We start from the raw sequence: 21590 nt of genomic DNA, 5'->3' as shown, positions 1-21590 counted from the left end.
GTACGCGGAAACTCGAGGTAGACATCAGTCCTCCGTAAGGGTGGATGTTGTAACCTTTTGGGCTAGTGTACGCAACAAATTTAGGCAAGAGTTTGGGAATCCTAATGGAAGAAGTGTTCAACAAGTCCATGATAGGCACCTAGTCATCGAAAATGCGATACTTTCTTTTTTAGCTCCCCAACCTCGGATTTTTAACGTTACCCACTTCAACTTGTCCATTGACCAATTTTTAAGTATGTTTGTGGTTTATTTTACGTAATCCATGTTGTTTGATATTCCTACTAAACACCACTAACAAAGTAAGTTGGTGTTTTGTTTTTGTAGCATGAAGCCGTGAAAGTGCGCTACTTGGAGGAAAAGGGGGAAGCATTCGCATTCGACGCAAGCTATAAATTCATGGTACCCAAAATCTCGGAGTATGCCCCGGACTTCATGCAGACCGGGGATGATTAGGATTCCTCCAACGAAGATTGATGGTTTTAGTGTAGGTTTTGTGGGTAAATCTCTATGTAAACCCTCACGAGACTATAACTCGTCCACTAGGGTCGCCTAGGGGTTCAAAGGCTTGATGCACATGCTAAGTGCATTCGTTGTTCCATCGACAAGGAGTTAGATTTTATGTTTCAATCAATGTAGTAACCAAAATTGCATGAATAAAGTGAATTACATCTTCCCATATTCTGTTTTATGTTGGGTATAACTACAGGTCGGCAAGGTTACGTTGCCGACTTTTCAACAACCGACAATGTTAGAAATTATTCGCATGCCGACTATAAGTCAGCCGGCGATGTTAGAAATTATTTGCATGCTGACTATACGATAGCCGACATTGTAGGAAATATTTACATGCCGACCATAAGATTGCTGGCCCAAGATAGTCGGCATATTCTTCATTCAAAGACCCTTCCGACCTAAAAATGGTCGGCGTTTTCTTCATTCGTGGACCATTCCGGCTGGCTTAGTCGGAACCTTATTAAAACGTCGACCATGCCGGCGGAACTTAGTCGGTACCTTGTTCAAACGTCGACCTTGCAGACTTTTCACATCTTCAAAATTAAAATTTTTGATCGAAATCGAACTCATAACACAAATAAAAGGTTTAATCTACTGAATTCATAATTTCAAAATTTTAATCTAAACTCAATAAATAACCTAATCAAAAAATTTAGTGTTAATTAAACAAAAGGTATATTAGCCATTTATAAAATATATGGTTAAGGGGTGGCCTATTTTACTTCTAAATGTCTTGGGTTTTTTCTCATTAGGTATACCCCAATTAATCTGGGTATACCCCAATCAAGCCAGGATTTTTATTATCTTTGGTAATGTTTTGGAGCTTGACACCACACGGCCGTCTAACCTAAAAATTAGGGCATTTTGGTATCAGGCCGTGGGTTATAACCCCAAAGGTGTCACTATCCATCCACATAAATCCCATTCAAACAAAAGTAATACAAAAACCCCAAATAATCTAAACAGTCTAAACTTCCCTTCCCCTAATTCAGCCCCAAATAACTAAAGAATAAACCACCCACTGTATCTTCATTCGTAAACCCAAGAACTCTATTCGTAACGACCAAAAAAAAGCCCATTAAACTCCCTTCACTTAAAATCCAAAAACTCTCAGATTTGTGAAAATCGTCCACCGATTTTCGATTCTCTCTTTTTCAATTGTTACTTATTTCAACCAGTGAAACCATAATCGTAAATCGAATCATTTCTAAACATAATTTCTGACCTAAATCGTCTCAAACACACAAAATGGTGAAGAAACAAACTCAATAAAAGAAAAAAAAAGATGAAAAATTAAACAAAGCAGTGAAACAAACTCCAAACAGTAAATGGAAGAAAAAGTTCCAAAAGGTAAGAATCGTATCAACTAATTTTTTATGCACTGCTTTTTGTAAAGTAAATTTCGTCGTATTTCTTATTTGTCAATTCAAAACTGTGTTGATGGTGTTAAATTTTTTTTGTTGTTGATGAAATCAACATGAATCAGTGATTTTTGGTTTGGTTTCATCAATGATTTTGATAGTTAGGTTTAGGTTTGGTTTCATCAGTGATATTTCATCTGTTTTCATGTGTTTGTAACCATTAATTAGGTTTAGGTTTCATTTGTTTATTAAAGGTTAAATTTTAAAATTTCTATTGGTGCATTTATTTGACGTTTGTATGATGAAACCATATTTGGTTTCACCATTTCTGCTCGTGGTTTACATATGCTTGAAACCAATTTTCTGTTGGTGTGTTTACTTAATGTTTGTTTAGTGTAACAAGATTTAGTTTCACCATTTTTGTTTATGGCTTACATATGTTAGAAACCAATTTTTTGTTGATGCATTTTACTTAATGCTTGTTTGATGTAACCGGATTTGGTTTCACCATTTTTGTTTATTGTTTACATATGCTTGAAACAAATTCTGATGGTATGTTTACTTAATGGTTGTTTGATGTAAATAAATTTGGTTTCATCGTTTTCACTTATGGTTGGAACTAAATTTGTTGTCATTATTTGTTTATTTATTTTGATGTCGTCTTTGATGGAACGTATTTTGGTTTCATCATTTTCATTTATGGTTTACTTATAGTTGGAACCAAATTTGTTGGTGTTTTTACTAATTGGTTTCTTTGATGCAATCAAATTTGGTTTCATCATTTTTAATTATGGTTTATATATGCTTGGAACCAATTTATGTTGGTGTTTTTACTTAAAGTTCATGTGATGTAACCAGATTTGGTTTCACCATTTCCATATTCGGTTTGACCACGTTTAAGAGCTGGATGACACAATTAATCAACCAGAAACATACAAATACCAAAAGCTATACATGTTGTGAGCAAAAAGGATAAGCTAAAAGCCAATTATGTTGATTTTGAAATGCTGAAATCAACTATGTATGCTTGTAATTTGTGAATCAAAAATTTTCTTTTTCGAGTGCTTGAAATATTTTTTTATAATTTCAGGTGAAATTCTGTACTTCATGTCTGGTATCGCGTGAAAAGCCTGTTGAAGGGAAACATGAAGTTTCTGAAGAGGAAATGTCAGAAAAGATGGGAAACATGAGAGCAAAGTTGGCATTCAAAATCCCGATGGCAAAAACATATCAATGAAGACATTGGTGTAAATATCAACTAGTTGTAATACTTGTTAGCAAGTTGTAATAGCATTTTGCAACATTATATATTTCGTGTCAAAATGATTATAATAGTTTTTAAAAGATTTCAATTGCTTATGAATGGTTTCAACCGTTGAATTCATTTTTTCTTGTCGAATTGATTTAGTTGTATGTTCGCTTTCAAACCAAACTTAAAAGAGATTTAAAACTCAGGTGTGATATATGAACCATGTTTAATGAAGTTTCAACTATAAGTCTGTGCTAGTTCATCCATAGAAGAAACATCTTGATGGTAAGTACAACTACCTAACTGTGTGTAAGGTACAAGTATAATGTTCGTATGGCAAACGAAACCAAAGAAACAACAGTAAAAAATGATGAAACCAAAAATGGTTCCAACAAAAAATGATGAAACCTATTTTGGTTCCACCAAATTATAAAAAGCCTGCAATTCTGAAAAACGTAATCTAAAATGAAACAAACATGAAACACCTGTATAAAATTAACATGTTTAACTGTACAAAAAACGTAGATTATTAGAATAAAATAAAAATAACATTCAAACTAAATATAAAATGAAATAAAAAAAAGGTCCAAATACATTGTAGTCTAAACAAAAACTGAAACTGAAATTCGATAAATTTTCGTCGAAATGACTTAACATCTGCCGCGCATGGCATATCCTTCGAATTTTGTTGTAGAACTCAATTTCAAATTATGGACAAAGAGTTTGTCGCCAATTCAATAAGGTTGTATAATGATCGATCACTCACAAAAGTAAGATGTTTTCGCGGGTAAAATGCTTCCTTCAAATTCTCCAAAAATAATTTCCAGTTCGCATCGTTCCCAATGAAACCACAACACAAACAAAAGAATAAATTTCTGTAACATGAACACAAAAATAACATGTGAAAAGGTTTCAGCATAAAATACAATGAAATCAACATAAGAAATGTTTCAACAAAAACAGGAAAAAACTGGCTAACATGGAAAAAGTTTTCACCAAAAACAAACAAATGATGAAACCAACAAAAATTAATGATGAAAAACAACAGAATGTCTGAGAACCTTACCTCCATTCCCGGTTAGACCTTGCTGCCACAATATGGCCAAGGTATTTGCTCTTAAAGTATGAAACCAAAAAAGGAAAAAGTATCCATTGTGTGGCATATAACCGCGAAAACAGATTTCATTATCTACAAGACAAGGTATGAAACCAGAAAAGGTTTCACTCTATGTGAATATGAGCAACAACAAAAAATTGAAAAACATTATACAAGACAAAGTATGAAACCGAAAAGGTTTCACTAAACGTTAATATCAACAACAACAAAAAATTAGAAAACAATGTGAAATCGTAACAATAAGAAGATTTTATTCCAATAAATCGTAGCTTTCATAAGAACATCAACAAATTCTCAAAAATCATATTAACATAAATGTAGGTTTCATCATCAAAAGTAAATTCCAAATTCACAAAACAAATCAAAAATCAATACAAAAAAGAAAATTGAATACCTGAAAACCAATTGAGCTAATGAATGATCCAAATACTACAAATAGCTCAAAATGATCAATACGAAGGATTGTTTGACTGGATTCTTCAACTCGAGATGCAATTTAAATTGATATATCAAGTTGAGATATAATTTCAACTAAACTGTTGAAACCAGATCTCGGATAAACTGAGACTGTAGCTTCTCTTCTTTTCTCTTCTTCAATTAAATTGGAAGGAAATACCAGATCTCAGAATTTATTCAATGAAATTTGAACCTAAAATTACTCTCTAAATGATGAAATCAACAGGAGAAGATCTCAAATTTTTGCATGTTTTAATTGAAACCCTAGAAACTAAGAAAAACACGAAGATATAAGAAGAAGACCTCGAATTTTCTCTGATAACGATTTCTTTAGAGAAGATCTCTTCTTCTCTCTCTAAGTGTTTCTTCCGCCAAAGTTTTCTTTTAAAACGCATATAATATATACAGAAGGCCAATTGAGGAATTTATAAAATTACTAAAAACTAAATTTACACATTATAAAAGGAAATGAAGTTTTTGTGACACTTTCTAATCAAACGGTTTTTATTTATTAATAATAATATGGCTGAAGTTTTTGTACCACAAATTTGATCACCTTGGTTCTTTATGACTAGTTTTGTTTTGGTATTACGTATTAAATAAAAATAAAAAGGAAAAATAAAAATTCAACGTGGGAGTTTAGTGTGACACGGTAGCAATAACGTTCCACTAGAGGTCACCCATATAGCTGCTTAATCATCCACTCACAGATTGACCTGGGCACGTAGCAAAATGCTCCCTGGTTGCTGTCCTTACAAACTGAAGCTCGCACTCACACGTAATAAGAAACAGATAAAATAAACAAAGAAAGGATTTCAACAAACAGAAAAAACCAAAATAAAAATATAAACGAGAGGCGAGAAGAAGAAGAGGACCCAAATTACCAGAAGAGATCTAATTAGACTAAAACTTGCAGAAGAGCCACACGATTCTCTCTCTGTTTCAGTCCAATTTTTTTTTTTTTTTTTTTTGAAGCATATTTCAGTCCATATTGTCTGGGTTTTCGTTATTTCTGAGAAGATTTCAGATTATGCTATATAGCTGATTTTATGCTAGCTTTCTCTCTTTCTGGTATGACAATGTTGCCAATCTGTTTGTCTACCCCATCATCTTGTTCTTCCCAATCTCAGGTAAAAAAACACTTCACTCACTTCATTTAAATGCTTCTCATTTTTCCTTTAATATAAATCTGTATGAGGTGGTACATTTTCTCTAGTTAGCTAAGATAATATCGGTTGAAAAATTGTAGAATTTTTATGGTATGATTGATCAGTAATGTGACTTAGAACAAAAAATTGAAAGCACTCGAAACATACTTTACTAAAGAACTTTTTTTTTGAAAGAATTTTACAAGAAAATATACTTAACATTTAGTGATGAATTCATGACTTGAGAGTCAAATTTACTGAGATTTTACACCTTTAAGGAGCTCAAGGATAGAACAAAGGCTTATTATGAGCCTGCTACTTGGACTGCAAATGGGGCCACCCAAGCAAGTGAAACCACACTCCACTGTCACCATGAGCTACGGTTTGTTAGGCGGTCTTATATGCACTGTTTTCTTATTACACTTTGATCCGCCTTATTAATTTAAGACTTCCCCATGAATTTTCAAATGATGTGAAGTGTATTTTTGTTTGTTCCTTTTTTTTTGGTAACTGAGTGAAAGAAACTGTGTATGGTTAATGCAGATCTTTTTTCGCTATGGGTCAAGACCACTTACTTATTTTGGGAACGATATAAACATCAGATATATTTTGAAAGGACGGGGTTTTTTAGGTGTCCCTGGTGCAATAAGTGCTCGTGAAGTTTCACTTAAAACACAGGCGACAAAATTTATATATACTAGTGTAGTTGAAGGGCCTGAAGTATCAGGCTCGTCGGACATAACCAATAGTTCTTCCTATCTCAATGAATTAAATAATTTGGAGCCAGAATTCTCAAATAACTTGAATGATTCAGTTGGAGCAGATGTTGGATCCATTCCTCTTGGTAGTGGAGGAGAACTGAATTATGCTGAAGATGCAAGTATGTCATCCCTTACTGATCAGCTTAGTTATGATACAAATGAATTATCAAAAAGTGCTGCTTCACAACCCACGGTGCCTTGGGATGATGCCATGGGTGTTTCAGAGAATCCTCTTGTTATGGTTGATGACGCAATAACCAAGTTAAAAACCACCATTGATGAATTTGTATCAAGTGTTAATGCATCCATAAATGCCTCTGTTGGTAAGGGAGAAAGTGCTCTAAAGAGTACATTAGATTCAATTACTGCGTCGTTAACAGACACTACTAAGAGCATAAATGAGGCAATTGGTAGTTCTGTTAATCAAGCAGAAAAAGTAGCTGGTAATGGAGCAACAGGGTTCTCCGGTGACTTCAAGGAAGCTACAGGAAATGCAAGTACTATTGCTTTTAATGTTTTAAGGAAGACAATTGTCGGTGCAGAGGATCTTTTAGCAGGTGGTACAAGTTATGCCGTTTACTCTTATAGCTATGCAAAAGAGTTACTTCCTCCGGAGGCTCGAAATGTACTCAACGAAACTGAAACCAAAGCTGTAGGATTCCTGACGCCTGTTAAGACTGCTTTAAAACAGGTATTTCAATTATAAACTTAGTGTATCCATTACTGTCTGGCGTAATCCATCCCTAAACCAAAATTAGCAGGATACTTTAATCGGGTTCTGAAGTTATCCCTTTATCCTGTTTAGCATCATCATCTGGTGATAGTTTCTCACACAAAGGAATTCTTAGAAAATTCAACTGTACTGGTGTCCAGGGGATCCTAATGTACTATTCTTGCAATATATGTTTCACAGAGTGAGCTTACTGGTTATGGATCGTGGGCTGCAGGTTTACTTTGGTATCAAGGGGTTGGTGGCATACCTTGGCTTGGATCCCAATGATCCAATCATTCCATTTGTCCTTTTGCTTGGCGCTTCGGCCACTTTAGGGTATGGGTGCCAAAAAAAAAAATAATTCATGTCTTTTTTGTTCTTTTTTTTCTTATGCAAGTCACCATCTTTTTTTCTGCAAATATATATTGTTGATCAGACTCATGCAGGATTACTTATCGGATACTGACATATGGTGGTTATTCTGGAGATTTGTCTCCAAACTCAACTTTGGAGCTGCTAACAAGGGAAGATGATGTCGTGCTTATAGACGTCAGGCCTGAGGCAAGAGACTGTAAATTTCACTAGCCTTTTCTTTCTTGTAGTGATATCCTTACACCTGTCAAAAATTCAAAATCGTCAATTACTTGATGTTTTTCCTGTCATTGTCTTTCTTTATTAAATTATGTCCCCTTTTATCTTGCTTTTAATGATGTCTGCTGGGGTCTCTGCATTGAGAATGTTATTGTATATATGTTCGGGGCATGTCATCGGTCTAATATATAATCCGCGTTTGGTTTCTGTTGATGGTTATTTCTAGGCGTCAAGGGAAAAAGATGGTGTTCCTGATCTTCGCCGAGGGGCTCGATTTAGATATGCAAGTGTTACCCTATCCGAGGTTAGTTTTGTTTTCATTGTGCATCTCTTTCAGTGAAATTTGGTCTGATATAAATAGCACTAGATACTACTGTTATTATGTCTAGTTTTAATTGTTAGAGCGTTACAAAAATCCTCAGATTGATGGTTCTGTACGGAAGCTAGTCGTGAGAGGGAAAGACCTAGATGATGACTTGACTGCAGCTGTCATTCGGAACTTGAAAATTGTTCGAGTAAGTAGAATTATTCTCACATGTGGATAAATACTTTCAAGTCATGTATATCTAGATTCAACTTTGCAAAATAATGTCTCAGGATCATGTTTTTCTGTCACTTATAGGACAGGTCCAAGGTTGTAGTAATGGATGCCGATGGTACTCGCTCCAAAAGCATTGCGAGATCCTTGAAGAAGCTTGGAGTCAAGGTATGCATTCTTTTGTTCCCGAAGCTTCATCATTTGTGATAAAAAAATCTTTGGTGGACTTTGGAATTTGTCATTTGGCCTTTTAGATTTAAGAAACCTGTGATTATATACTTTCCTCTTTACTGTTACAGAGACCATACCTTCTTCACGGTGGGTTTCGATCATGGGTGAAAAATGGGCTACGTATTAAAGAACTCAAACCCGAGACAACACTTACCATACTTAATGAGGTAACCTTGTGGAAATAGAAATACATATTCATGAGTTGCAACTTGCAAGAAGTATCTTATTTTCCTATTAAATGATTCATACTTTTCTCTGTAATTGGACTCAATGGTATACCTAGGGTAATGGTGTGGTTTCACCCCTAAGAAATATGGTTGACGCATTTAGTTTCGGATGATATGCAGGAAGCTGAGGCAATCCTTGAGGAAATCAAACCTACTCCATTAAAAACATTTAGCTATGCGGCGGTAAGACTTCTGTAGCTTTTATGATACTGTTAGATATTCAGTCACTGATACATGTCATACTTTTTAAATACAAAAATGTAACAAGCTATTTTTGCTGAGTTCTTTTTCTTCCGTGAGTGTATATCACATTTTAAATGCATATCCCACTAATTGTTTTTGGTTTTTGACAGGGTACGGCTGCAGCTATCTATGCGTTGTCGGGTGAGCATCGTTAGGCTTTAAATCATAGTTACGGAAAACAACTGAGGAAAAGGATCTGGTCTTTAAGAAAGACGACCATAATCTCTTTGATGTGTTCTTTTGCCTGAGACTTACCTTGACGAAGTTGGAGTTGATTAATGATCCTTCTAGGATTCTTTATCTCTTCCACGGTTCAAAGTTTCCATTAATTAACTTTAATTCTTCTTGAAACATTATCTTCTATTTTGTTGGTTGCAGAATGGGAGAAGACACTGCAACTTATAGGCGTTGTTGCTATTGCAAAGGTAATTCAGTTTTCGCTCTCGATTTTGTGTCATGAAACTGCCGTGAGTTTCGCCCCTCCATATCTACTAAATGATTTAGATTGAACTGTCAATCTGACTTTATCCTTGATATACTTCAGGGTGATATTGGTCTCAACAGGTTTTCATTTTCGTAATATTTGTAAATCCCTTTTACCCGCTAGTGTATTGATTAGTTCGTTTTGTTTTTGAACAGACTATTTATTCACGGGTTTCTTCATATGAAAACTCTGAAGATTTTAGACAAGACTTGAGGTATATAATTGATCATTTCAAGTGCTTAACAAGTTCTAATTCTGGTTGAGGAGAAGATCAAACACCCTCCTTGATTTTTTGTTAGTTAGTTTGTTTATAAAATTTAACTGATCCTGGTTTTGTTGCTTTTACCATTTTTTTTCTTAAGATTGTTGCTAGTTCCTGTTACACTGGGGACAGATGCTTTTTCATGGGCTGCCAAGAAATTAGAGCCGAGTCGGGTTGGATTGCCGACTTCACCTTCTACGTCAGCTGTTCAAGACAGAGTTTTACAAGCTGCTGCCAAACACGAATCTCAACCTTCTGATTCGGATGAAATGCAAGACGTGTCTTGCGAAGCAGTGCCTCCCATGGATGAAAATGTTGATCTCTCTGAAGCATAGGCGCACAATCTTCTTTTTCTTGTAATACGATCCTTACAGTGTAAGTCCTTAGTTTACAGTTACTTTTTTATCTTGTAATCTATATTTTTTTTCTGATAACTAAATTCATTAAAGGGAAATTAAACAAATACAAAAAAACTTTGTCTATCATTTTCTAGGATGTATACAGATGAAGTGGAGGGTTGGATGAGAGTAATTTGGTTGTCAAGCAAATTCTTTCACCAGCTGGTTCCTTCAGCATTGACATTACTAAAGAAAATAAAATTGAAAAGGCTAAATTTGGATTTGACATATATGATAAATTCATTCACCAGAGTAATAAATACTTTTTCATTTCATTTCATTTCTGTGAAGTTTATCAAGTTTTGGCATAAATAAATGAATCAATATTTTGTTTCAGGAAGTTAAAACATATGTTCCAATTTCCATAATCTGTAAATATTTAGTCTCTGGAATTGCATTTCTGTTCTCTTCAAGTTCCAAGTTTGAAATCAATTGAACTTCGTGAGTGACACTGATGACCAGCCTTATCGACAATTCTTACCAGTAAACAGTCTTTCCTTTATCACTAATATGCTCTAAAAAGCGACGTATAGATGCAAGGATCCCCAGCACTTTGGGGCGCTTCATCACGAGCATGTGTAAGTTTCTTATTCCTCCAGGATGCGACACTTTGACATGTTCCGCTGAGAAATCACCCGCACGTACGTACAGCAATGCGGCCATGAACACATGTTCAGTTCAAGATTACTGCGTCCAGCATCACACAGGTTATCGAAGCATATCATAATCGAAAGGTTTCATCGAAACCAGACTTGTTCTTCTTCAACAGGTCCACCTTAGTTTATTCATTTTTTATCTCTGTAAACACCAACTTTGACTGGTGCCAGCACTGCAAACTGCACAAGAACCATTTAGCCTGGCAAGTTGGCTTGTTGCTCCAAAGGCAGCTGAGGTGAAAACATACTCCTTCCTCATAGGGATACATCTCATAAAGTCCAGCATAAGCCGTGAATAATCACATGATTACAGTTCAGTAACCAATAATGTTTTACATATATGAACCATAGTTGAGGGTTTGAGTCTGACCCAATGGAATAAGAGGCGCAAACTCGTGTATATTAGTATGATCCAGTCCATTCCACTGCATCGCGTGATTCATCCAACCAATACGAGAAAGAGGATGGAGTTCGATATTCATTCTCTCTCAATCTAATGTAGGATCTAAGATGTATGGGGCTCTCGCCGCCGCTTCACCAGACAAATCCTAACATCTCATCACTTCCTTTCTCGTGCTAGCTAACACCCACTAACAATGATAACCTCAAAAGTGGTGACCCCTTAACCGCTAGATGCTTTAATTTGGAAAGCAAGTTTCGATAAAAACGCGTATAATCTGATGCCAAACAGGAATAGGAAATTTCTAAATCTTCACCGCGGATTCTCTATAAATCCCAATTGCTTCCTATTGTTTCCCACATATGCTTGTCTTCTAATCATCTCCCTTACAAACTCTGTAGAAACCTTAATAGTTCCAATTGCGATTTCTCCAGTAATCAAAATTTAAATTTTCAGTATCACTAATCAATAATCATGGGTGAATTGGATCGTAAGAGGAAAAATTCCAGTGGCTGTGGGGGTGGAAAGAAAATTAAGAAGGTGAAATCTTCTTCTACTAGGGTTGATAATGGTGTTGATTCTAAACTTCAGAAGGAATTGTGGAATGCTATTATTCCCGGTGGAGATTGTGATGATAAGTTGATAGACGACACTCGTATAGATCCTGATGACAATTATGAAAGTGATAATGAACGATCTGCTTCTGTTAAGGCCAAAGTAGAAGTTGATGATGAAGTGGAAAGGCTGTTTAAGGGTTTTGGTAGGAGAAAAAAGAAACCTGAGAAATCAGCTGAAGAATTGGGTATGTTTGTTGAGCATCGTATGGCAGAGTTTGAACTTGCCGCTGAATCTGATGCAGAGTTGAACTTAGATAATAAGCCTGCAATCAATAAACTTGGGAAATTGCCTCTTCTGATGGATGTTCTATCAAAGAAACCACTTCAATTAGAATTCTTAGACCGTGGGGTCTTAACACTTCTCAAGAATTGGCTTGATCCCCTTCCTGATGGAAGCTTACCCAACATTACTGTCCGGAGTGGAGTTTTGAAGATATTAACTGATTTTCCGTATGGATTTAGAGGAATTATATAGGAGGGAGCAGCTAAAGAGTAGTGGTCTTGGAAAGGTTATTATGTTCTTGTCAAGATCTGATGAAGAGACAGCGAGTAATAGAAAGCTTGCCAAGGACTTGGTTGATAAATGGAGTCGACCAATATTCAACAAGAGCACCAGGTTTGAGGATGCCAGGAAACACCTTGATGATGATGATAGAGTTCTTCTCTACAGGAAACCTCCAGTGAAAAGGATAACGGACAAAACTGCAATGCTGGATTTTAAAGATACTGATCTTGACGAATTTAAACGGGAGAGAAAATCTGGTGAATTGTCTTCTTCTAAACAACATGCCTCTAAGCCAGAAGCTGCGCCATTGGATTTCACAAAAATAGATCCAGATGAGATAATAGCCCGAGCTAAACAAGTTGAGCACGATAAGTGCAGGGCGCAGATTCGTAAGAAGTTGCAACAGTTGAAAGCACCAAAGAAGAAGTTGCTTCAAGCATCTAAGCTTAGTGCCGAGGGTCGGGACATGTTCAAGTGCTTTTAGTTTATTTTTATGCAACCTGACTGCCAATCTGTCAGTCTTACACTATTTATAATCTATTTCTATATAAGCTTAGTGCTTTTAGTTTATTTTAAGCACTGTTTGTAATTTATTTCTATCTGTTATTCAATTTCCAGAATTTTAGATTTGTGCCGTTCAGTTTTATCATTGTTCTTTCTTCTTAATAATTGTATGATTCAGAATTTGAAGAAGCAGGTGTTTCTACCTCTTCATGGGATGACATCTTAGTTGCCACTACCACTTCACTGGATGACACCACTCATTAACCACACTCCTAACTGGAAAATCTAAGCACACTGAGTCGACAAACAATGAGTACTCTTCTACAAACTCATTAATGGGAATATTTTGTAATTGAATACCAAGGCGTGCTTTGCAACCCAGTGAGAATTACAGGCCATGGTCTCATTGGATTCCCTCTCGGACAGTGGTTTATGGTGTCTTGGTGAATGTTTAACAAAAAAAAAACCAAAAAAGTAGTGGCTTTAGGAGAACGTAAACCTTGAGCCTGAGAATTCTAAAAATGATAACAGATTTAAGATTTGACAATCACATGATTACAGTTCAGTAACCAATATGTTACGGATAATGTTTTACATATATGAACCATTGTTACGGGTTAATCTGTCATTCTTACTATACTATCTGTAATCTATTTCAATCTGTCATTCGATTGTCATAATTTTATATTTGTGCCGTTCAGTTTTCTCATTGTTCTTTCTTCTGAATTTACATCTTAAGAACTTGGCAGAAGCAGGTGTTTCTATAACTTCATTGGATGACATCTTAGTTGCCACCAATACCACTTCACTGGATGACACCACTCACATCTTCTCATGCTAGACACACAAACCTTCGGCCTCTTGAGAATAAGAGGAGATAAAATACTCTCGATACTCTCTTCTACAAACTCGTTATTGGAAATATTTCCATCAGCTTGTAATTGAAGTCATGGTCTCATTAGATTCCATCTGGGCAGTGGTTCATGGTGTCTTGGTGAATATGTTCAACAAAAAAAAGATAGTGGTTTCAAGAGAACGTAAACTACAATACAAAACCTTGAGCCTGACAATTCTACAAAAAAATAAGATTTAGCTGATAAGAAAGAGGTATATCATCTGACTGAATTTTTCAGGGAACACTCTTCCCAGCCAGTAATTCCAGCAGCAACATTGCGAGCCTTTATTTTCTTTATCTTTTCTCCCATTAAATTTCATGGCTGGTGGGTATGAGTGGAATATGTCCAGTACATATTACTGTAACACAGTATCAAAAAAGCCTTTGAGTTGCACCCTCAAAAACTTAGTTTTTCATACATGTTATCCAATGTATCAGGAACCAATACTAGATAAATAAGCTCTGACTCGTTCCAAAGTCACCCATAATATACCTATGAGGATTTCTAAAGATTCCTCAAAAAGTTAAATGCCAACAAATGTTCTCTGAAAAGGTAGCTCTCCACTCTGCAAACATATAAAACACCGATAACTGATGAACTGAAAGGCATTTGTTGTGATACAGTATACTTAAATATGAATTGAGAAAACATGATACAGATGAATAACGAATGTACATTATTATTAAGATTTAAAATCAATTGTTATTTTGGACCAATTCCACAGTCTGCTCCAGAACTTGTACATTATTACCACAGTCTGTGGTAATATATAAGCACAGGGTCTTTGAAGGTGCGCAGAAAATACCTAACTGTGAGCGACCCGAACTACCTGCTTACCAACATTCTTGCCGGAAAACAAACCAACAAGAGCAGAAGGAGCATTTTCAAGACCTTCATTCATGTCTTCAATGTAAACGATCTTTCCTTGTTTATAGTTACCTATAATATGTTCCAAGAACTGAGGAAACAGATGTTGGTAATCACTTTGAATGAACCCTTGCATTTTGACACGTTTCGGTATCAGCATGAAGACATTTTTCAATCCCTCCGCGTATGAAAGAGACTGCTGAGATACCATACCACAAACAGCAATCCGACCATGAGTCCTCATGTTCAGAAGCACCGCATCTAGCATCTCACCACCAACATTATCAAAGTAGATATCAATTCCTTGTGGGAAGCACCTATTGAACAGCAACCACAGCATATTGAGCCACAAACACCAAAAAATGAATCTTCCAGTAAGCATAATGGCAACCAAGAACCGAAATTAATTGGCTTGCGCAGCTAAGCGAACTTTATGTTGCTTGAGTTTCCTTTGTTCAAAGAATCTTGGCTAGTGAAGCTAAAATTGAATGATGAACAAGGTACAAAAAGATACATTGCACAATTGGGGAACTGGATTGTCATTATCACTCTAAGCTCTCTCATATAAAAACTTGGCTATACCAAAAGCAAACATTCTGTACCTTTTTAGCGCTGCATCTATGTTCGGTTCTTCTTTATAGTTAAATGCGTCATCAAAGCCAAACTTGTTCTTCAACAGATGAACCTGATTCACAGAGTTTAAGAATAATGGTAAGCAGCAAAGAAAACATCTTCAAGAATAAAAATAACACCCAATCCTAATGTTAGTAGACCACAAGCAAATTCAAACCTTTTGACTTGTACCAGCACTACCAACAACATAACAACCATGTAACTTTGCTAGTTGCCCAACAAGCTGACCAACAGCTCCAGAGGCTGCCGAAATAAATACAAATTCGCCCTTCTTAGGGAAGCAAACCTCATAAAATCCAGCATAAGCCGTAAACCCGGGCATTCCTACAGCAAAAAACAAAAAACTGTCAGATAATGTTATAATCCATGTCATCGCATTTTAAAGCTTTACTGGGGCAAAATGCACACCTAATAGTCCAAGATGATAAGAAAGAGGGATATTATCGGACTGAATTTTTCGCAGTAACTCAGTCTTGTGAATCAATGAGTACTCTTCCCAACCAGTAATTCCAGTAACAAAATCCCCAATTTTGAAATTTTCATTATCAGAATCCACAACTTTTGATACGCCAAATCCTACAATAACCTTGAACAACATAAAAGAAAGGCAAAAAAATAATAAAAATCACTCCCTAGTTTGAAATATGCAAATCAATTGATTTAACAAAGAAGAAATGGAAGAGACTAACCGATCCAGGTGAAAAAGGTGGGATATAGGATTCATGGAAGTTTCTCATTCTTCCTCTCAAGTAAGGATCACAAGATAGATATAGATTCTTAACAAGAACAGCTCCTCCAGATGATGGTGATGATTTTGGTGGGATTTTAAGACTAATCTTTCCAACATTTAATATCATGTCAGTTTCTTTTGGACTTCCCTCGATGTAATCTCTGAATATTATCTGTTTATTAGGAATTTCCATGGTTAAGTTTGTCTGGGAGGAGTGAGTATGGAGAGGTAGAGGGTTTGAGGGTTTTGTCTAATAAATTTGGTCTGGAGAATGGGATGTTCAGTTATATAGGAGGTGTCACTTTAGCAGCTTCATACTTCAGCTACCACCTACCACCCTTTTAAGGGGTTGGTGTTGGTTCCACAAGGGACTGTTGGGAAAAATCAAAATTTCAACAACCAAAACTGATGGTCCTACCTAGAGGACGGGTTGATGCTCTGCGGCAAAGCCGGTTTGGGAGCAAGTCAGATAGCGCAAGTTTTGTATTCCATCATAGGATAACTCCACCATATAAAAACAAAAATCATCGTCCTTGATGATTAGGATCAATAAAACCAAGCATGAACACTTGGAAATTCACTACCATTTCTATGCAAAAATTTTGTCTTTTAATTTCTTTCGGCATGTTTTTTTTCGGACCATGATTAAGAGTACTAAAGTCCATGGGTCTAACTACCTTGAAAGCCGAGTTGCAACGCTGGGCAACGCTGGACCCAAGGCTTATGAATTAGAGGATCTTAAGTCGCTAATACAATGTGGGACGAGTATCAATAAAGAGCAAGTTCATTGGGGCTTGTTTTGACTATCCACATGGATGGCCAAACTCACTTTTGAGCAATGGGAAAAGAGTTTCTCAAAGACGAACGGATCAGCTAAATCAGAGCACCGGCTTAACTTGAGCCTATCGGCCAACGTTTGGTCGATAACATCTACAATTTTAACCATTCACCAAAGACCATATTTCCCTTCAACTTATACAAATCCCGTTCCGTTCAAAAATTAACACACACGGCTGTCATCTTTTTTCATAAAAGCTCATCCGGTTTATTTAATATATTACTTGTTTTCAGTCTTTCCAATAATCTTTAGTTTTTTATGGATCTTAATTTGGAAAGCGAGGAAATGCATACGGATGCAAACACCCCGAGCTCCAGAACCAAAATCACTATTGATAAGAGGATATATGTGGAGATTTCGAGAGGAAGACCACCAACAAATGATACATGATTTTATAGACGAATGTGTGTACTTCGCTTCTGCATATCGCGTCATCTGGTCATTAGGATTATTTGAGAACTTTGTCGGGTAAATGTTGATAGGGTAAAAGTAGGGCTGCACAACGGGTAGGGTGGGTAGGATATGGCCCATTTCGCCACCCTACCCGCTAACAGGCGGGTAAGAATTATTTTACCCGCCACCCTACCCGCCATTAAACGGGTAAGATCCTACCCGACCCATTAATTGGCGGATCGGGTAGGATAGGGTGGCGGGTATAACCTTTTTTTTTTTTTTTTTTGTTCAGGACTTTCTGGTTAGTAGTCGCTTCATTGTATACAGAAAATACTTCCAAAAAACAAAAGAAATAAATCTTGCAACAACCGAGCAAATAAGATCCAACCTATCTAAATATGTACCCAATGGTACTGCCAATCTAACTAGGGAAAAATGAACAAACAAAAATATCTTGCTAGGCACAAAGCCATTTATGGTCTCAAGAAACGAGTTCTATTCTTTTCAAAATCGACGATGAATCCCAGCCCAATTCCATGTTCTTCACGTGACCTTGTTCTTCATATAACATCATCATCACCAAAAGCTGTTCATATTGACCTTCTTCTTCAATCATCATCTACGATGATGAAATAAGTACTAAGATCACCAAATAAATCTACATACAAGTTATCTCTTGTTAAATTTTCTTACTGATACAAGGGAGAGAGCAAGCATATAAGTAGTACTATTATAAAAGACCAGCCAATGAGAGATGCCTGGCCGCCACACCAATACGATTCGTATTATATGAATATTCTGATCAGGTGCAGACAAGGTAAATGAGCAAGTCGGATAAAACAAATATACATGCTTAGGTGAAAAAGCAATTCACCATTACAAGAATACTCTTCTCTACTGTTATTTCATTTCTCAACAAAAAAACTCCCAGTTGCATAACCATTACAAGAATACATGGCATAAATAAACCTTTTAATCTAACATTTACTAATGCACTTCCCTGTTGCAAGAGCAGTACACAACAAGATGTACTTGGACATATACATATATAAGGCACTCCCCTCCAGCTAAGGGCGAGCACCACGCTTAACTATGAACAAAAGACCACTCAGTTAACAAACTACAAATCCTGTTCCATCTGGTTATTGCAAACCACAGACGAAAAAGCAGAAATAACAGCTTCTAGAATCAGTCCTAAAACAAAGCACATAAAAATTATTATGCAAAGCCACCAGAAACAACTAATATAATACCAGTAAATCACTCATCACTTGCTCTGCCAATGAAACTATACCCAGACTCTCAAGGATTCCACAAGAAGCTCCATCATAACACAACTGATTCTGACAAGGGAGAGAAAAAAAGCGTTCAACTACTCTCTCACAGACTGCACCCTACTATATTAAAAGACTTGCAACTCATATGCAGTATTTCACACAGAGCGCAATCTTTCTCTGCAACCTCATTATCATAAACCATCATATTTCTGTATTGGTTTTTAATAAGATGGACAAACCAAGAACTATATACTAAACTAAAGTAACACTTTGGCACTGTTTAGTCCCACGTGATCAAGCTTTATGAGTCCCCACACGCCATGACTGACATCATTTACTGTAACTCTTCTTCTACACACATTCTCTGTTCCTTCTTCTCTCACTAGAATCCATTACACATTTTTCCTTCTTTCTTTCCTTAGATTCTCTTCAGATTAACACTATAACGACAAACAAAAATATCAATACATTTTATTTTTATTTCATTCATGTGCATATTCTCAGTTTCCACTTCCATTGACACGAAACAGACCTGTAAGTGAGATTACCATAAACTAATTCTTAAGAAATGAAAGTTCGTGTGCCCTGAACTTGTCTAATAATTGAGATTAGCATTTGTTAATTAAAAAAAAAGAGGGCATGTCCTAATAGTCTATCCGGAAGTAATGAGCTAGGGGACAAGTAAACTAACCACCAAATCCTTTAAAAATTAGGTTCTTTTTTACATTATGGTTTGGTGGTACTCTAACTCCCAATAACTAGAATCTAGACTTTTTTATAACTGAGATAGCAAATTATAGGCGTAGCAATGTTAACTACAGTCAAGAGGAAGATTCTTCTTATCTGAGAACTTTTAGACCGATTCTACAGCATCAACATTTTATTCTAATTAAAATTCAAGACACTGCAGGTTTAATTCACCTATGTAAAAGCCAAAATCGATATCAAACTGCTTTCACCTGCAGCATCAACCGCTTCTTAACAACAAAATGAGCAACCCCACATAAAAATTACTTCAACTACACAAAACCCTCCTAGTATTTGGGTAAAAGAATGGAAAATGAGATCTGGGTTTAGTGAATTTTCACCTGAAAATTAGTTTGGATTTCAAATCAGGAATTAATTGAGGAGGAGGAGGAAGAACCACTTATTAAACCCTTCATTAGCTTTGCACACTCATACTCCTCGTATTCTGCAACAAACTTATATCAAACAATGTATATCAATAATCTCAATTAAGATTAGTTATGATTGGAACTATGTCTAATCAATCATATATTGGAACTGTCTTAATCAATTAAGAGTATCTAATATCGTATCCTGCAATATGCATGAAATCGTAAAACCCTATGATTTTTTCAATCAATTTAACACAAAAAAATAAAATGAAACAAAATCAACTTTGAAGTTAGATCTTACCTTGAATCAACCGAGTAAAGGGTTCTAAACGAGATCCGTTAACAACTTTGAAGTTGATATGTAACTTGAGAGGTGTGAGAGGTACTGGTAAATCAGATAAAGAAGGGTTTTATGCTTCTGCGTTATGGCTTCACAAGAATCATCTTAAAACCCTAGCTATTAATCTCAAAGTCATGGTTGATTTCTAGTACTTCAAAGATTTACATGAGAATCTGAGATTCTATTGAAGAAATGGTTGGAGAAAACAATGGGGAAGAAAACGAGAAATGTTAATTTTCTGTATTAGATGATTTGAGATTTGACAAAAGACATTTTACCCCGTGTTTCTTTTAAAATAACCGATCAATGGGCACCAGACAAAAGAAAGGACATGGATTACTTGGTCTTTTATATTAGGCGGGTAAGCGGGTAGGGTAGGATAATTTGGGGGTTTTATCCGTCACCCTACCCATTTGATGGCAGATAAAATAATGTTTATCCGTCACCCTACCCGTCAATGGCGGGTAGGATAGGATACGGGTAAAAATTCTGGCGGGTAGGATAGGGTGGCGGGTAAAGGTAGGATATGTGCACCTCTAGGTAAAAGTGGGAAGGAGGAACTAGCTTTAATCACAGAAAGTACTTCCAAGGTGTAGAGAGGTTTATGAGTAGTAATGGTGGATTAATGATGTCCCATAAGTATGACTTCTTTCCCCTTTTATAATGACCTTCTTATGGATAAATACACATAAGATTAATATATTACTAAACTACCATTTTCCTTTCCTTAAGTTATTATCAAACCCTAAGAGGCTTTCTTTTTGGGCTAAATCCCAACTAGTTTAATATACTTTTGGATGGACTAGAACTATCCCATCTTTGTGGGTTAGGCCAAGTCCCCTAATCTCTCTATCGAAAAGGGAACCCTTGATAAGTTAAGGAACCATCTATTTTAGGATTGGTTATTTTCATGTATCAACATTAGTCCCCTAACTGTTTGACTGGTCAAAGACCGTGTCAACAATCACGTATTGATATGACGGTTACGACTGATGGGTTGGGGCGGTTTAAATTCGCGACTCTTGGGATGCCGCAGTTACTGGCTTATCCAATAACCGCTCCTTCTTTTACCTCCTTATAAATAGAGGAGACCTCGCCTCTCAGTCCTTAATTTTTTCACTGTATCTTTTTCTCTTTCCTCCCTTTTCTTCTTACTTGCTATGTCTAATGAATCACCCGAATATGACGCGCCTCTCAGCTCAGATCCTTACACGCTGGAAGAGATGAGGGGAAATGCCCGACTTAAAGATCTCTTACGGCCGCCTGCGGCGGACGATGGATCTACACTTTTCCCGAATGATGATAATTGGATTTCGCGCATGCTGAACCCTCATCCATTATCTCCGTCCGCGTCTACAGACTGGCTTATCCGCCCTTAAGCGGATGTGCCTCCAATAACCGCTTCTGAGGAGATGCCCGGTCTGGCGGTTCATAAGGGAGATTATGTCTTTCCTAGAGTCATCATACGCTCGTCCGCAGAGTCTCACGCCGCCTGGGACCCGTGGGTAGATTATATCTGCTCCAA

The 21590-nt window shown here is 36.4% G+C and overlaps 2 protein-coding genes, 1 long non-coding RNA gene and 1 pseudogene across 3 annotated transcripts; 2 read left to right on the top strand and 2 right to left on the bottom strand.

Moving 5' to 3' along the window:
* The first annotated feature begins 5549 nt into the window (after nt 1-5549).
* LOC113348724 lies at nt 5550-10375 on the top strand. Its single transcript, XM_026592573.1, has 13 exons — nt 5550-5826; nt 6388-7296; nt 7553-7653; nt 7764-7878; nt 8135-8212; nt 8331-8423; nt 8531-8614; nt 8746-8844; nt 9025-9087; nt 9258-9288; nt 9526-9572; nt 9787-9845; nt 9994-10375. The coding sequence occupies exons 1-13, from the start codon at nt 5746-5748 to the stop codon at nt 10226-10228; spliced, it is 1995 nt and encodes a 664-aa protein (XP_026448358.1). The 5' UTR covers nt 5550-5745; the 3' UTR covers nt 10229-10375.
* Nucleotides 10376-11349: 974 nt separating this feature from the next.
* On the top strand, nt 11350-13115 carry LOC113348723 (annotated as a pseudogene).
* A 1414-nt stretch (nt 13116-14529) lies between these two features.
* LOC113348722 (2-alkenal reductase (NADP(+)-dependent)-like) lies at nt 14530-16381 on the bottom strand. Its single transcript, XM_026592572.1, has 5 exons — nt 16059-16381; nt 15778-15955; nt 15527-15693; nt 15339-15421; nt 14530-15053 (listed from the first exon to the last, which is right to left on the bottom strand). The coding sequence occupies exons 1-5, from the start codon at nt 16290-16292 to the stop codon at nt 14675-14677; spliced, it is 1041 nt and encodes a 346-aa protein (XP_026448357.1). The 5' UTR covers nt 16293-16381; the 3' UTR covers nt 14530-14674.
* Nucleotides 16382-17793: 1412 nt separating this feature from the next.
* On the bottom strand, nt 17794-20171 carry LOC113353789. The gene is made up of 3 exons (XR_003361525.1): nt 20027-20171; nt 19696-19809; nt 17794-17988 (listed from the first exon to the last, which is right to left on the bottom strand). It is a non-coding gene; the product is annotated as an uncharacterized LOC113353789 (long non-coding RNA).
* Nucleotides 20172-21590: the final 1419 nt, after the last annotated feature.

This window comes from Papaver somniferum, chromosome 2 (assembly GCF_003573695.1).
Source record: "Papaver somniferum cultivar HN1 chromosome 2, ASM357369v1, whole genome shotgun sequence".
In the NCBI taxonomy this organism is placed as follows: domain Eukaryota; kingdom Viridiplantae; phylum Streptophyta; class Magnoliopsida; order Ranunculales; family Papaveraceae; genus Papaver; species Papaver somniferum.
Note: the sequence above shows the minus strand (reverse complement) of the source record. Positions and strands in the feature narration are given on the sequence as shown.

Excerpts from the sequence above, each read along its gene's own strand:
- LOC113348724 (XM_026592573.1), top strand. The coding sequence starts at position 5,746 with ATGCTAGCTTTCTCTCTTTCTGGTATGACAATGTTGCCAATCTGTTTG. Across the intron at positions 8,424-8,530 it reads GGAACTTGAAAATTGTTCGA|GACAGGTCCAAGGTTGTAGT; the intron begins GTAAGTAGAATT and ends TGTCACTTATAG. Across the intron at positions 9,846-9,993 it reads GATTTTAGACAAGACTTGAG|ATTGTTGCTAGTTCCTGTTA; the intron begins GTATATAATTGA and ends TTTTTTCTTAAG.
- LOC113348722 (XM_026592572.1), bottom strand. The coding sequence starts at position 16,292 with ATGGAAATTCCTAATAAACAGATAATATTCAGAGATTACATCGAGGGA. Across the intron at positions 15,956-16,058 it reads CACCTTTTTCACCTGGATCG|GTTATTGTAGGATTTGGCGT; the intron begins GTTAGTCTCTTC and ends ATGTTGTTCAAG. Across the intron at positions 15,694-15,777 it reads TTATCATCTTGGACTATTAG|GAATGCCCGGGTTTACGGCT; the intron begins GTGTGCATTTTG and ends TTTTTGCTGTAG.